Below are 16,816 nucleotides of genomic sequence, written 5' to 3'. Positions count from 1 at the left end.
GAAAGCTGATACGAGAGAAAATTGTCATCACCACATCCAACATCACGGCCATCCACATTCTTGGCCAAGTCTACGCTTGATATCTATCATTTAAGCAAAAATTGACTTCCAGTCAATGAGATAATATGGTATGAAAAATGACAAGAAACCCTGATCTGAAAATAGGCAAGCAGAAGATGCCTTTGAACCCTTTAAATGTAGACTCGGGTCAGAAACATTTTTAGACTGGAAGGACTCCACCTCAGCCCTTCGTGACATAGAGAAGATTATTTTTAAAATGCTCTTTAAAACATTTAAGCACAGATGAAAATTAACTACATTATGACACATAACTTCCATCATTATGCTCAATTCTTTCTTCATTTTGCACATTTTTACCAGTGGCCTGCAGTTACAAAGCGCAGGCCCCAACTACCTCACGTTTCATTCTCCAGCCTCCTCCACGCAGTACATAAAGCCAATTTAAAAGCAAGTCATGTATTTGCTCTCTGCTGATTCTCTCTGAGGCTTAAGGGAGTCACAAAAGAGTTTGGACTTCTATAAAAGGGATTAGAGAGTACGGCTCTCTTCCCCTCCATGAAACAGAACAGGAAAGTTCTTAGAAATGAGGGAGTAGAGGTAGGCCAGGCAGCAGATGGAGATGCAGGTGACTTAATGCTCCTCCTGCTCTTTGGGCATTGGTTAGCCTGGCTGCTCGAAACCTCATTTTCAGGCTGTGGTTTCACAACAAATGAAAGCCAACCTGACCTTTACCTACTGCCAGAGTTAAACAGAGTTGAGGTATTTAAAATAAGCACGAAAGAAACAAAGTACGCCTAAAAGTTCTGAATAATTAGACAGAGAGAACAAGTTACTCTTACGGACAAAATCAAAAATACTTCAAAAACTTGGCATTGCTCGTCGGTCGAGGGAAATGATTGCCCTGTTCTGCTCTGCCCTGGAGTGGCCTCACCTCGAGCACTGTGCGCGGTTCTGGGCACCACAGCACAAAAAGGACATTAAACTGTTGGGAGAGTGTCCAGAGAATGTGTGACTCCAACCATGTCTTCTACCAGCTGATGTTTCAATTTCGGATTTTTCTGGATTAAATTAACTCTTGTCACATCTTTTACTACCTCCTTGTTTTCTACTGGAGTCTCCGGCAATTTCTGCAAGGCATTTTCATCTGTTGTAGGTTCCAATTTTTGCTGTGGGGCCCTTGTGAGCTGCTTGATGCCTGACAGGAAATCAGTAGGCTCTACAGGCTCTGGCTTCTGCTTGGCGGTCTTCATGAGCTGCTTGATGCCCGACAGGACCTCTACAGGTTCTGGCTTCTTCTTTGGGGTTTTTCATAGCTGTTTGATGCCTGATGCAACGTTGACTGACTCCAACTTCTGATCTGGAGTTTTGTGACTCCAGTGGAGTGACATGCTATCCACATCAAGATCTTCTTCCAGCATAGCTATTCGTCCTTCTGGAATTCTGGAGGACATTATTTCAAATATAGACTTTGGAGATTCCTTCTCTCTCATCAAATCTGAGATGTCTTGACAATCCAGTATCTCTCCTGAAGAATCTGGAGTATTTAATGGTGACACCATCATCTCTCCTGAAATAAACAGTAGGTTTATCTAATTTGGCAAACAAACTAAGCAGAAAATCCAAACATTCCAATCGCTGTATAACTAAGTAAAAAATGGATTCAATCAGCCAAAGCTTTCTACAAGCTAAATCCAAAACTGTGTTTCAGCAATTGGTTTGGTAATTAGCAAGAAGGCAATTAGCTCCTACAAGGCACAGCATACGTTAAAAAAATTAAGCCTAAAAAACCTTGATGTTTTTTTATTTAATCTGATAAAAATCATTAGTATTACTACTCTGAATATTGGATAATTCATTCTTGATTTTGGTTGGTGATTCACTAGATGCTCACTTTTGCTAAATTCTTAGTAAAACAGAATTTAAAGAATTCTGAGTTATTCAGGAACATGACTGATATGCAAAGTCATATGCAAAAGACAGAAAAAAAAAGCTAAGGATCATCTTAACACAAATCTTCCTAATCTGACATTTTTCTTAAGTAGAATCTTTGCAAAATTCTACAGCATAACCACTCCCTGCCGTAAGATTTTGTCATTGAATCTAGATGTATCCCCTGACAATTGATTAAAGGATTGCCATGCTTCAACACAAGGTTTGCCTGAAACAATACTTCAGCATTTAGAAGTTCGATATAAAACTGAATGAATAAAAAAATAACACCTACCAAAAAAAATAACTGGAACTACTGGAAAATGTCCTCCAATACATGATAAAAAAAAAATCAATGGTTGCAAGATGCTTTATCTCTACACTAAGTCTGCCTAGCATTAGGCTATGCACTATCAGTGAGTTGCAGACACAGCTACCCCAAAGTATACTTTAATAATTTCTTTCCAATTAACAACCATACCAGATTCTTCAGGAGTACGCAGTTCAGAAATGTCCATTGTGGTGCACGGTGGTGTAAGATCACTGTCACGAACAGTGCTTGAAGGTGATGTGTTTCCACTTGTATTTTCTGGAGTTTTAAACATCTCAGCCAGCCCTATAAATTATATTCAGAAAAATGAGCACTTGTTTCGGAAAAAAAAAAAAAAAGTGCACAGTTGGCAGAACCAGTAACAGGTTTTAAAAATCTCACAACGTACCTGTGAAGCTTTCATCCATATTCAAGTTTTGTTTCAAGATTGGATTTTTCACCACTTTAGGGACCTGTCCAGCTATTCTACCAGTGGTAGAGTGCGCTCTGCCTACAACTACTGTAGCAGGAGATTCTGCATGACCTGTGCTAAAATGACCTTTTATTTTTCTTTCTGGAGGAAAAAAAGGAAAAAAATAAATAAAAATTAGGACACAAAGATCCCTTTTATTTAAAACCTAGCCAGAATCACTCAAGAGATTCCACAAATTTATTGGTCGTGTTTAGCTATTGAATTTGAATGTTCAACAATTAAAATATTTGTGTCTCAATGGTTATCATCCATGATGTCTGCCATACACCCAACACTTACAGGCAGTCCAGTCTACAACTGACAGTGTGTGAACTGGCTAGGGAAAAAGGCATAAAGAAACTAAGCTGAATACAGGTAAAATGCATGTTTTCACCAACAAAAATTATTGAACTGAAATTGTATCAGTTATATACTACTCCAAATTGAGGGACTTGGAGGATCAATACCGCAATTAACCTAACAAACAGAACCTTACTTAATGACTTTAATTCACGTGAAAGGTTCACCCCACTGCCATTCCTCCCTCATTCTGTCCTCCTGGTGAGGCCAGGAGTGTCCCGAGAGCACATAGAAGTGTGCCCAAAGGGAATTGCTGATTTTGGAGGCACAAGGTGCCTATGGGGCCAGGTCGGGAGCTGGGCTGGGATGAGCTCCATCAGGCAGCCGGACCAGGCCCGTTTCCAGCGTGGCGGACGAGCAGCCTTTGCCCTGAAACTCAAAAGTCAAACTCTGTCGCTGACTTCCCTTATTAAAATGGGAGCGTGGTTGAGAGGGGCCATCTCTTGCCTGGGGATGCCAGTCTTTCCCTGTAGTTAATGGAAAGAAGGAGGCTTCTCTAGAGGGCGAAGGCGAGCTGAAACCTCAGCTGGAGTGCCCTGGAGGTACTGCTGTGTCTCCACTGCCTACACAGGGATCTTGGGAGGCAGGTCTCCGGGTGATCAAATTAGTCTTTGTGTCTGCCTCATTCCCTAATTGTCAGTAGATATCCCAACTAGTGAACAATGTACAGCATAACAAAGGAGGCACACATATAAAAAGGAGCAGAATTAGCCTGCGCTAATTGGTGGGCCTGACTTTGCTGACAGGAACCAGGCAGTTAAGAGGAGGGCTAGGAAGTAATTCACTAACTAAAATACACCTCAGAACACAGTAGTAAAATGATTTTATCTTGGTAATTTGACAGACTGGAACAGCAACAGATGAAAGTTTTTCATTTGTTTGTTTTAACCTGGCCCAGCTACCAGGTCAGACTGCTAGAAGTCTCGGCTGTTGATGTAAATGAGTTGAAGGCTTTGACTTGAAACTTGTTCTCGGTGGGTCCGATTAAAGTGAATTTGGCCCTCGTTTTACATGTGATTTCTGACAAAATGATCTGTCTGACCCTCCTACAGGGTGTTATCATTGTCCTTTATTTAAAAATAGATCATTTGGAGCTTTATGTACGTACGCAAAATATTAAGTACAAAATTCACACAACTTCCACAGTTGGCTGGCTTGCAGAATATTTCTCTCAAACAAAACCAAGGATTTAAAACTTTGCCTTACTTTGCCTTAGTAAACGTGCTTTTAGCTTGTTAAGAAAAGCCCAATCTTTAAATATAATTTAAAGCTCTAATTAGTTGATTTTAGGCAAATTTTTTTTGACATTTTAATGGCAAGGATACCTGGATTTTTTCTGGTATTCATGAAGATATTTGATAAAAAGGTAGATGCAACTCGCACTGAAAATAGCAAAAAAACAAGTTCATGGGATCTTTTCTAAGCCATACAGTAGCCATTTAGATTTTCTTATATGCTTTCAAAGCTATCCAGGAGCCTGGTAAAGGCTCTTAATTGCAGAACTTCCCAATTTCTACTCCACTAGCACTTCTTTAACTAGGTCTTTTCCTCCAAAATACGATCCTGTCACTGAAGGAAATAATACTGAGGAAATGAAATATGGAAGTTAAATATTAACTTTTTTTTCCCTTTTTAGAGAAAAAAAAATATATATATATATATATATATACTTTTCAGATGGCTGCAAGTCTGAGCAGTCCTTTCATCTCCCACTCTCAATGGCAAAAGATGCATTTCTAGAAATGGCACGCAAGTTTTATGGTTAATAAAATAGTTTATTGCGCCATTATTGTTAAGAAGTTTTTCTTGCAATGGAAAAGCATTCAGGTACACACTAAAACAACACCAATCCCACAGAATATTGTGTTTGTTCAAGCATTCAAACTTGATTAAACTTCTCTTTCAAAGTACTGCTGCATCACAGTTCAGTGAGCCCAAATCTCTCCTAATGCTTGGACACTTCTGATAAAGGATTTGTGTCAGGAACATGTTTTAAAGTGCTGTTCTGAAGTCGGAATAGTTCTAGACAGAGATATTCAACTTCCTGCTAGGGAGAGGTGCTCAAATTAAGCATAAGAAGGTACTTGTATCTACCCTGAGTACCATAAAAAGCTATCAGATGACCCAATATAACTGACAGTTAAAATTCTACTTCTACATCACCTTCTTCCAGTGTATTGCCTCCCCAAATTTGAGCCTTTCAAGTGCACATACAAGCGCAAGTCACAAGCCTCAGAATATTCACTAACTGAGTTTTGGAGATGCAAGTAACCCCAAAGGCTTTTTTTTTTTTTTTTTTTAAAGAAGGGTGCAAGTTCCACCTGTTTCAGTTTTATTTTGTTTGTTTGTTTTCTTTTGTTTTTTCTTCCTCCCCTGAGGACAAACCATAAATTCTATCCTAAAGAAGCAAGAAAGGAAGCTGAAATAAGAATCTATGGAGATGACATCCTCAAAGATCATCAATTACCTGATATCTTTTAATCTTTGAGAATTGGCTCCATCAGATCTCAGCCTTTGGGAAATTATCGAACCTGACAGTGTTTACAACTCAGCATCAAGGTTAACAACTACAATCACACTGTTCTCTCAAAATAGCATTGCACCTTAGTGTCAAGTCAGGAGAGGAATGCCATGGAAAGATACAAATTAAAAGATGGAAAATTCAAACCAATACAGGTTTTCTTGTAATTAAGCAGCTGATCTTGTTATCAAGAAACTTTTTTGAGCTATGAACTCACAGTAGTCAGAAAGGATATTGGATATGAAAGAGAAAGTCAAGAGTAAATGACATATCTCTATATAAACTATACCATTGATTACAGTACAAGTTTGAAATATTAAAATCTAATGTCAGGATTATTTTTTTATTTTTTTATTTTTGGAAGATTGCTTAGAAAATATGAATACCGAGGTAACTAAACGCTCAGCCTTACAGAGAATATTTTAGTTACCCATTTTAATAAAGTGTGACCAGGCTCTTAAACAAAAATAGAATAATAAAAAATAATAATAAAATGGACTGCATATTTACTATCTTACTGTATCCATGTAAAATGTTATTTAAAATTTTATTTAAAAGCCTTTCTAGAGAGTATATATTTATACCATTACTGAAAATTATATTATCTTTACATACTTGCAGGTATTTATGGAATGTTCTTGTTTCTTTTGGACAGATAAAATATATATATGTTTTTGCCTTTCAAAATATAGTTTTCAAATATATTGAACCCAAAAAAAGTCTGATGCACTGTCAGGCACCTCAATTTCTTATACGTCTCCCTAGTTTGGTATAAAGGAAACAGTCTGCTGATGAAAAGAAAGGCAGCTGTGATATTCTTTCTTATTTTTATTCTACCTGGCCATGGATATTCACCACCACTCTTCACCAACATTATTTAGTACTCATTCTCTACTGTTCTACTGTCTAAATATCTCTCTCCTCCTTAAAATATATTTATAAATGTAAAAATATATAGACACATACAGAGAAAACTATGAATCCAAATAAAGCCATGAGTAACTGTAAACATATTTTTATGAATTCCTGGAAGCTACATTTATTATATAAAACAAACAAACAAACAAACAAAAACACAAACACAGAATTAAAGTCAACTTTATTTTATTTACTATTGTCAAACAAAAACTTTCTAGGGCAAGACATTAAAAGAAGTGAGGCATATATAGAAACTTAATTACATTCTTTCAAAATCCATAGTCAAAACATCCTAGTTCAATGGACACATAGCACATTATGTGGTGTACAAAAGTGTTACTGCAGATAAAGACATTATGGCAACATCTGCCTGGCACTTTAACACCTCCTTATATTAAAAATTACATACACCTTATATTAAAAATTACATACACTTCCAATGCTAAGGATCAGCTGTTTCTCCACCTTATGTTTTCAGTCTATGCCTCTTGAAAAATGCAGAAATATTTCTTTAAGTGAAAGCCAAACAGTATTTGGAAATAAATAAATAAATACATAAGTAAATGAAGTCTTTGCTATGATCACTTACAGTTCATACCTGGGGACAGAAAAGGACACTGTAAAGTCACATCCCAAAGGTAAATAAATCAAGGTAGCGATAGAGTTATAAATACCTCCACATAGGATATTTTACAATTTGTATTGAAAATAAGCATTACAGAATTTCTGAGTTTCTCTTAAATTATTTTTGTGTCACTTTCTTTCAGAAGTTCTGCATAGGTACCCTTGTTTTTCCCTTGAATATTTACCTAGCATAAGACTCAGAATATTTTAGCTTGAGACTCAGACCATTTTAGAAGATATTTTCGTGTAATAAAAGAATTGCAATTTGCATTCTTTAAGGACACCACCACCTTCCAGAAACACATTAAATGAAGCAGAATGAAATCGAAGTAGGGCAGTTTGGGAATTATTGTCAGCTGTGTTGCAGCTCTGAAGGGCTCTTTCAAGTTAGGCATTCAATTTAGGCAAAAATACCTGGCTTCTTGTAGAGTTTATAACCTAAAGGGTATTGATTTGGCAGTATCAAAGTCGGTGAAGATTCCTGGGAGGAGCTGAGTGTCGGTGTACACTCAGGAGATGACCAATGACACAAGACATGGGATGACAACCGCACATTTATATTTGCCATCAAAATTTTTGAGAAAATAGTTAACTTGAGACTCCTAGCTATACTTGAGAGCAAATTGCAAGATATTTATGCGTACTATGTTACAGAAAATAATCCTATGACACATTTTTCCTTGTGGGGCTGTGAGTCTCACGAGATGAAGGTTGACCACCTTCTGTCCCCCTGAACTACTGTAATGGTACAGATCTGGTCGACATGCCTAGGGATGGATACCACTTTTTCTTTACTCATGTTTAGCTTGTACTAAATAGTAATATAAAAGTAGAAAATAAATTAGTTCACTGCCACAGAGATATTAAATGTATATCAAGTATTAATTATGCATTTAGTATGTTCAGAAATTGGTAACTCAGCTCTGAAAAATATATATAAGTGTATAACTTTGATAACTTTATATGCATACTTTACATATACATAGAAAGTCACAAACTAGGAGCAAACAAAAAATGAGATATCAGACAGAATCACTGGAGACAAAAATATATATATTAATTAGAATCAGAAAATATGCCTGTGTTCAGCTCTATTTCTCAATAAGGCTATAACGTTTGCATATGTGTGGTTCACTGGAGCTTGTTCTCACTGTAGGTGTGTTGGTAGGACTTTGCTTTCCTCTGAGATTCTACAACTAAAGTAGGTTATTTTTTCCCATTCTGTGTTAAACAGACACATAATTTACTTCAAACCACTGTTACCATTGCTCCCCGAAATGATGTGCATAGGCTGCTGATCTTTAAAACTTGTTAAAATACATGTATATACATATATATATACATGTATATCAGTTTACTAGTTTTGAAGAGACAGACTTCAAAACAAAACAGAGACACCAAATACTTGAGTTTAAAATCCTGTATAAAACCTTTAACGTGACCTGTAGAATTACCAATTCTGCTGCATGAAAGTCACAGATACTGTCTTAAAACAAGAGTGTGGACTCTTTCTGCTGGTGTCAGTTAGGACGAGGCTGGGTTTTAGAATAAAAGCAAGGACAAAACTAACAATCATCTTTAGAAGGGAATTTCTTGCACTGCCCCAAAAGGCCATTAGGACCTCTTTTGCTAAGCGAAGCCCCATTTCTGTAGTATCTCAGCAGACAGAGTCAGCTGCTCTTTATGGACTATTATTTACTTATTAATTAGATATTTCAAGTCAATTTACTTAGTCTGAGCATTAGCTGCTCAACAGAAAACAACCACAGAGCAGTTACTTTCCTGTGGATCGCAGCCCCAATTAATAAGCCCGAGTGGCTGCATGGGGAGCAAGCTCAGGCCCTGTGTGGCAGTGGGGTTAAGCAGTCACAGCCCAGCTTCTGGCACGCTTCGTTAGCCCCTGCTCATCAGCAGACACGTGCTGACCACAGCTGAAGTGGTGGGATGTGTGATACCCTAACGCAGTGTGCCAGGTGCTATGAAAAATGATTTGCTCCTAGCGGCGCTATCTAGTTAAGGGTGTTCTCTCAGTTCTTCTGAAATAGTTTGTGAAAAGGAGCCGAGAATCCCCCCTCCTGCTTCTTTCAAGAACTTTGTTTGAAAAAAAAAAAGAATATTGCCCTGTTAGGAAAGCCTTAATTAGGTTTTATCCAATGAGTCAAGAGTAACATTTATGCAGAACAGCTTTTGTGTGGTGAATGTCTTGTTTGCACAACCTGTGACACTCAACAAACCCAAACAAAATGCCCCTTTGCTCATCTCGCTGACGAGCTCTTCACTTTGCACAGCTTGGCACAGAGGCCAAGACGCCCTCTTATATCCTAGTTGCAGCTACTGAATGGAAAACAAGGCAGCTCCTTCAATGCAGTGATGGAAACTTGGCAAGTGTTCTTCCTCTACCCTCACAACTCCGTGCCTCTGCCCAAGGCTTTCATCTCCTCTGGTATGGAGGCCGCCTCACTATCGAACACGTACTAGCTAAATTAGGGAAGATGGAATGATCCCTTATCATTAAGGCTGTGTGTGATGCAATTAAAATGGAGCATTTGCTCACAGCACAAGAGTTCAGCCCTGTTCTCATTCTGAAAAAAAAAAATAAAATAAAAAATAAAAATTGGGGTGTGCCTTAGGACTTTGATTTGTTAGAAATTACTGCCTTGAATAATTATGGGATGATATTAAAGACTGAAATGACAGAGAAAGAGCAACTTAGAGGCACTTGCTTCTCTTACATAACTGCAAGAACAAAAAATACAGGTTGGAACACGGAAGACAGCAAGGCTGTGAAGCTGACCTAGAAGGGTACTTATATCATGAGCTTCCAGAGGTCAAAGCGCTGCTGTTATTTCCTCTTTCTACCCACATTGCATAGGGAAAGCTACTAAGCCAAATGACAAATTGATCCCAAGCACATCACCTTCAAGGGGTTACAAATGCCAAGCTGCTTTGTCCTGTTTCTCTTCTGAATCTGTTGGTGGCTATCACCAGGTTTCTTTGGAAAACAACCAAACCAACCAAAAGGGATACTTCTAAGCAGCAGCCAGTAGGGGCCGACACAGGATTAGGTTCGTGAAGATGGCTTTGTGAAGTCTCCCTGTTGCAGTTAAGGAGACTGAGTCACAAACAGAGCAGGAGAAAATGAGTGCAAGGAAACTGGAGTTGTTCAACATGCAAGGACTTCATATAGATCCAGTAAAATCGGTAAAATTCTGTAAAACTCCAAGGTCACTAGTCTAGACCTACTGCTTGAGTTGTTGCTGAGACAAGAAGCATGAAGCTACATGTCCTGGAATTTGGGATGATCATAAATCCTGCACCACAGACCCAATTAAACATCTTGGGTGAAGATACTCCTCTCATTTCAGAGGCTGCAACCTAAGCTGGTGGAAGCAACCCCTCACTCCTCTTGTGGTAACACTTTGAAAACACGGATTTCACAAATCAGAACTTGCCCAAAGGGCCATTCATCTTCTCCAAAAGAAGCCCTAAGAAAAACATCAGAAAATAAACTCTATCTGTCCTTCCATAGAAATCTATTACTCCTCCTAGACTATATGAAAATGTAGGTTCTTAACTGGGGTCTTAAAAATGCATAGATACCTGAGCTGAATTTTTTTATTTATTTATATATTTTTTTGCATTTCATAGAGGAACAGAAAGCTACCACCCTTTGAGATGTGTGCACGCCAACATTATCCACAGGCCGCAGACACTGACCTCTAGAAAATATTCTCCAAACCACATTCAGTACTCCACATCAGCTGCAGCTCTGAAAAGGGCAACATCGCAACCTCATACGCTCACTGCTCCTCTTCCCAGTGCTCACCTCCCTTTACAAGCACTGCACAGCGTGGCCATGTTTACAAGAGAATTGCCTGAATTTCAGAGGCACCCACATTACACTTCCAAAAATTATGGCATTTGGCTAAAAAAATTAAATATGGTTGTAAGAGGACAGTAGTAATTACATCTTTAATTATTCCTAAGAACACAAAACACTTAAGTCCTAAATTGTTTACAAATTTAATGGCTTACAAACCCGTACTTCTCAGTAAAATTATTTTTTTTAAAATAGCATTTTCATTCATAGTAGTTCTACTAATAAATCTATAGTTTTTAAAAGAATATTTACAGAACTTTAATGAAAAAATAAGACTTAAGCACATAAAATTTAAGCAGAAAATAGCTTACAATTACACTGGCAGTAAAGTAACATGGCTTCCTGGCTACTGTACTCATTACCATAAAAAAGGGGATAAATACGAGCATAAAAGATTTATTTTTCTACCTGCCATTCTGCACAAGCATCGCATGGTATAGGAACCACTATATGTATCTACTAAAACAGGCGGCATCATATCTGTAAACATATTAAGAAAAGTACTTAGATAATATCATCAGCGATAGCTTTACAAAATCTGAACTTAAAATCTGAGTGTAAGTCAAGTCACATTAAAAATTCCAATGTCATTTACAGAATCATTCTAAAAACTGGCTCTTTAACTGTTAAGACTATTTTCTTGTTCTTGCACTTGCTCTTGTGCTTGATCTTGTTGTCCTGTTCGTCCCTCCAGCAGTCTGAGTTGTCTTCACATTGCCTTCAAGTTTTTCTTCAGTTTTGTTTCTTTTCCCTTTTTTGGGTGATCCGTTTTCATCATTCTCTATTCGTAGACAGAAATATTAAATGGAAATTTATATCATAAATCAAGCATTTTATAGAAAGTCAATCTTCAGTTCCATTGTTTTTGAAGGGAGATGTCCCTAATGACTACGTTCCAAAGCTTACATCTATGAGTTCAACAAACCAGTTACAAAACCCACACTTCTGCACATCCAATATCCTTTAAAATAGGTCCCCAAGGACATACAGCTATTTCTGAAAGTAGGTTAACATTAATGAGAGCACCAAAACCAATTAGCTATTATTTTAGCTAAAAATTCTTCTACTGATATGTAAAACTAAAACATATCTAACACTGAAGAAAAAAACAGCAAAAATGAATGTACAGCAACTAATTTATTGTCCAGCTAGAACTGCAAAGTCAGGCTTGTAGTTGTAACAAACACACTGGACGCTTCTGGAAGAATCCACATGGCACAGACCAGTGAAGCTGCTCCAAGAGATGAGCATCGACCCAAGCACCACCACTAAAATCCATGTGGGGAAAAAGGACCTCCCCCCAAAAGAAACTATTCAGACCGGTAGAAAAGCACTGGGAGAGATCAGTCCTTTGGGAGGTGCATGTAGCAGTGTCAAGAAGTGAAAACTAGCAGAAGTGTGAAGTCAATAAACCAAGAGGGGAACCTGCCACAATAGATGTACGTGTTACGTTTGGATAAGCACATGTAACAGATAAAGAGATGAAGAGAAATGAAACGAGAGCATGGCCAAATCACAATAGGATTAATGCACATAACCTGCCAGAAAATTCTTTGTGCATCTGTAAAGATTCATTACTTCCATTTTATTATATTTATTTGACGATAATTTCTTATTACAACGTGGTATCTTTAAAATTTTATCACATCCAGCTGAAAGGTTTAGGGAATATTTCAAGTGTCTGAAGCTAGAGCTCTATTGGCTTGGGGAAAATAAAACTGAAAAACAGGAAAAGTGAGAGACATGTGGAACTTCTGCTGTCATTTGAGCTCAAATACAGCTCCAAGTCCTTCTAGCACCAACTTCATTACAGCACGGATAAGTTGTACAAGCTACCCAAAACCTGGACATACAAAAGCAGGAGCTTAGATGGTATTTAGGAGAAAACAAGCACAGACAATGGGTGCTACAAATGTAATTATCATGCTATGCTCATAACCACCTGTAAGTTAGTTAATTGCTGTTATTTAACCTGCAAGTTACGGATTGAGACAGCAGAAGAGCATGAGAGCATTTGAATAACTCAGCAGAAGAGGAATACAGCTGTCAGATGCCATACAATCAATCCATTCTGCTTTGGAGAAACATCTGGTTTGTACAGGATAACCTAGCCCCTTCTTTACTTACCACTCTTTGCTACATTAAAGACCCACTCTCTATTTACATTAGACTATGGCAGCCAACAGTAATAACCTGTACAAAATTCTAAACTTAGCTATATGTAGAAAATAGAAATATTTTTTTTTCCTCACCTGATTTTGATTTTTTAGGTGGTACATCATCTGCTGGCAACAGACATTTTCTTCTGCGAGAAGTGGAAGTTGTCTGTTGGGTAGGGTTAACCTCTTTTCCTTTTCCAGACTGATTACTTTCTTCAGAACCAGTGGGTATCAAACACTGCATTTCCGAAATGTTGCCGTTTTCAGGCAAGTTGCCATTGTCACGAAGAGAAGTAGCTGCCTCTGGTTTGAATTGTACATTTTTCCTCTTATTTCTCAGTTGCCTTTGTTTTTCCTGGGATGAGTTATTTTCCAGAGCTGTACCTTCACCTTCCTTAAGGATTCCGTTTTGACCTCTGTCTTCAGGCAAGACAAGCTTTTCCCTGAGAAAGGTTGAACTAGTTTCTTCAGATTTGGAAGGAACTATTTTCCTTCTGCCTGCCTTCGATGGATTTTCTTTTCCTGATTGGGTTACTTCCAAAAGTATACCCTGTTGCTCTTTGGGAGTTTCATTCTTACCATCTTCTGGCAAACCTTGAAGTGAACTAGAACTAACAGCCAGTGAAGTGATACTACACTTTTTCCCTGAGTACCCTTTTGAAAGGTCAATTTTTTCTTCGGAAGAGGGTTTTTCAGAAATCATTTGTTTAGCTTTCCTATGATTATTATTTCTGCTACTTTCTTTTGATAAGTTACGTTTTCCCCGAGCAGGAGTAGAACTTGTGGCTTCTAATAATATGGCAGCTTCATTCCTTCTGCCTCTTTTTGGTTGATCTTTTAGACTTGAAACAACTGCTCCTAACGGAACATTTTGATCTTTAAGAGCCTCTTCTTTACCATTATCTGCTGGCAAACCACGTTTTCTTCTAAGAGAAATGGAATTAGTTGTGTGTGACACTGGAGGAGTTTCTTTCCTTCTGCCCCTTCCTAATGGCTTTGCTTTTGCACAGGACACCGATTCCAAAAGCACGTTTTGTTCTTCATTAGTACTCTCCTCTTTGTCATCAGTTTCTGACAAGCCACGTTTTCTCCGGAGAGAAGCTGAACTTTTTGCCTCTGCTGCTAGATCAATCTCTTTTCTTTTGTCCCTTGCTGATGCATTTGCTTTTGCCTGCAAAGTGCTATCTCCCAATGCTGGATTTTGATCTTCTTTCACAGTCATCTTTTTATCATCACCTTCTAGCAAGCCACGTTTTTCTCTGATAGAAAGAGAACTCACCGTTTGTGATGCTACAGCAACCTCTCGCCGCCTTCGTCCTCTCAGCGGAACTTCTTCTGTTGAAGAGGGAATAGCTTCCAAAGCTGGATCTTGATCTTTTGTAGAAGTCTCATCTTTACTATGATCTTTAATTAAGGTTTCTTTTTTCGTAAAGGTAGAACAAGCTGCTTGTGGAATGGAATCAGCTTGCCTTCTTCTGCTCCTCCTTACTTCTAAAGGATTTTCTGAAGCCTCACGTTGATCATGTTTGCAAGCCATTCCTTCCTCATTCCCAGGTAAATTCCTTTCTTCTCCTAGAGCTTCGGAACTGGCTTCTTCAAGTTTAAAATTAACTCTTCTTCCTCTAAGTCTTCTACGTGTAATTCTATTATTTGGTGTTCGATTCTCTTGCAGGATTTCAGTTTGCTTTGGTTCATTTGCTTCCTGCTCATTTCTTGTCTGCTTTTGATGTCTATGAGCAATGCCATCACTGTTTAGAGCAGTTACCAATGTGTCAGCTGTGTTGTTCTGGTCTTTCATTACTTGGTGTGCCTGCTTGACACAACTAGAGGCTGAAGACTCTTTGGGAGAAGATTCCTGTGTTTCTGACTTACATTTAAGCATAAGATCTAGGCTGTTTACATCCTGGGCAAATTCATCAGCCTTCTTCTCTGAAGAGTCTTTTTTCCCTCTCCTGCTTCTAGTTCTGTTTGCTTCTTGTTTGAATTCCAAGTTGAGAACAGTTACTGGCATTTTATCTGTCTCTCCAGAAGGTGATTCTGACTTTAATCTTTGAGATGCCTTTGTAGTATTTTCCTGAGCATTTTCCGCTTCATCTCCCAGAGATACTTTCCTCTCATTTTTGGTGGGTGATTTTGTTTCCGTAATGGTTTCATTTGAAGTCTCCTTGGCTTTCTGAACATTCTGTGTATTTTCAAGTGCCATCCCGCACATGTCTGGTTTTACTTCTGTTGGTTGTTTTCTAGCATTTCTTGAAGACTTACCTCTTTTTTCTGTTACCTTTACTTCAAGTTCAGTTCTGTTTCCAGATGCTTCTGTGGGGGCAGTCTCAGAAGTCTGCTCATCACCTTGTAGTAATTTTGCTGATTGGTGTTTACGAAGTTTCCTTGTCGTCCCATGAAGTTCCTCTGAAGGAGCTTGTTCAACCTGTTCATTCCTAGCTCTTCTTTGTCTTTTGGGTGGAAGCAGTGCTTCTGTGTTTTCTATTTTTTTCATTCCTCTAGACCTCTTCTGATGCAATAGAAGAATTTCTTCTCTGTCTTCTACACTACCTTTGTCAGATGCGTTTTCAGATTTTTTTAAATCTGTTTGCAGTTGGTGATTTTCATCCTGAGTGCTACTAGATACGCCTTCTGTCTTTCTGCTTTGATCATCTTCAGTTACAGATGTGCTACTGATATCATACTCCTGCAAAGCCTGTTTCCTATTTGCAGGATCTTTTTGTAGCACTGAAGAATCTTTTTCAGAAGACTCAAGATCCTCACTAGGATGTTTTAACTCCTTAGGTTCCTTAGTTTTACCTCTTCTTGGTCTTCGAGTATCAACCTGCGTTTCCACAAGTGAAACAGTTTCAACTGTTTTCTCAACAGGATGCTTTGAAACAATTTCTTTTTCCATGCAAAGATTTGTTCTCCTTCCTCTTCCTGTATTTTTAGCTACTGAAGTTGAAGTACTGATCTCTCCCATCTCTTCTTGGATGCTCTTTTTCTCCAGACCTTGCAATTCTTTTGAATTTAAATCCTTTTCACACTGCTTTGTTGAAGGTGGATGTACAGTCTTCCTTGGTCTGCCCCTTGTTAGTCTCTGGGTAGAGTGGTCTTCACTAGTTGACAACTTTTGTTGAGAATCTTTATCTTGTGAAGTATTTCCTTTGTCTTCTAAAACAGTTTTATTCCCCCCTACAAAGTTTGTCATATAGAAAAGAGCACAATCAAAAGTTACACATTACTATGCCCGATCAAAGTATCTCTTGAGTTTTCATTTTCCCAGTAAAGCGGTCTTGCTCTAATGAATCATATTTTATTTTAAAAAGTAACAGGGATTTAAACAGACTCCTAGAATAAAACCCAGTTTAGTACACAGAGTTATTTGTTTTATTTGACAGGTAGCACTCAAGCTTTAAGATATATTTTGAAAGTCTTTGCAAATAAAGGTGATTTTAAGTGGATACCTTAGCAACAGGTGATTTTTTGTTTGTTTGTTTTTTACACTGGTATGTTTGGAGATGCCACCGTTATTACATCAAACTACTACACCATTTTTTAAACACCAATAGAATGCCAACACTGGTTTGTGTTACAGATTACTGCTCAAATTCCCTGAGATATTTGCTCCTTCCATACT

General features: G+C 38.1%; 1 protein-coding gene across 1 annotated transcript in view; it reads right to left on the bottom strand.

Annotated features, from left to right (window-relative positions):
* Nucleotides 1-11,667: 11,667 nt before the first annotated feature.
* The window catches only part of LOC140002821 (uncharacterized), a 54,912-nt gene continuing 49,763 nt past the window's right edge, over nt 11,668-16,816 (bottom strand). The window contains exons 23-24 of the mRNA XM_072040213.1: nt 13,288-16,350; nt 11,668-11,816 (exon numbers count right to left, since the gene is read on the bottom strand). Of these exons, the coding sequence (XP_071896314.1) occupies nt 11,668-11,816; nt 13,288-16,350 (3,212 nt within the window). The remainder of the gene's footprint in view (nt 11,817-13,287; nt 16,351-16,816) is intronic.

The sequence above is a fragment of the Anas platyrhynchos genome, chromosome 6 (assembly GCF_047663525.1).
Source record: "Anas platyrhynchos isolate ZD024472 breed Pekin duck chromosome 6, IASCAAS_PekinDuck_T2T, whole genome shotgun sequence".
NCBI classification, from domain to species: Eukaryota; Metazoa; Chordata; class Aves; order Anseriformes; family Anatidae; genus Anas; species Anas platyrhynchos.
The sequence above is the reverse complement of the archived record's forward strand: the minus strand, read 5'-3'. Positions and strand labels throughout refer to the sequence as shown.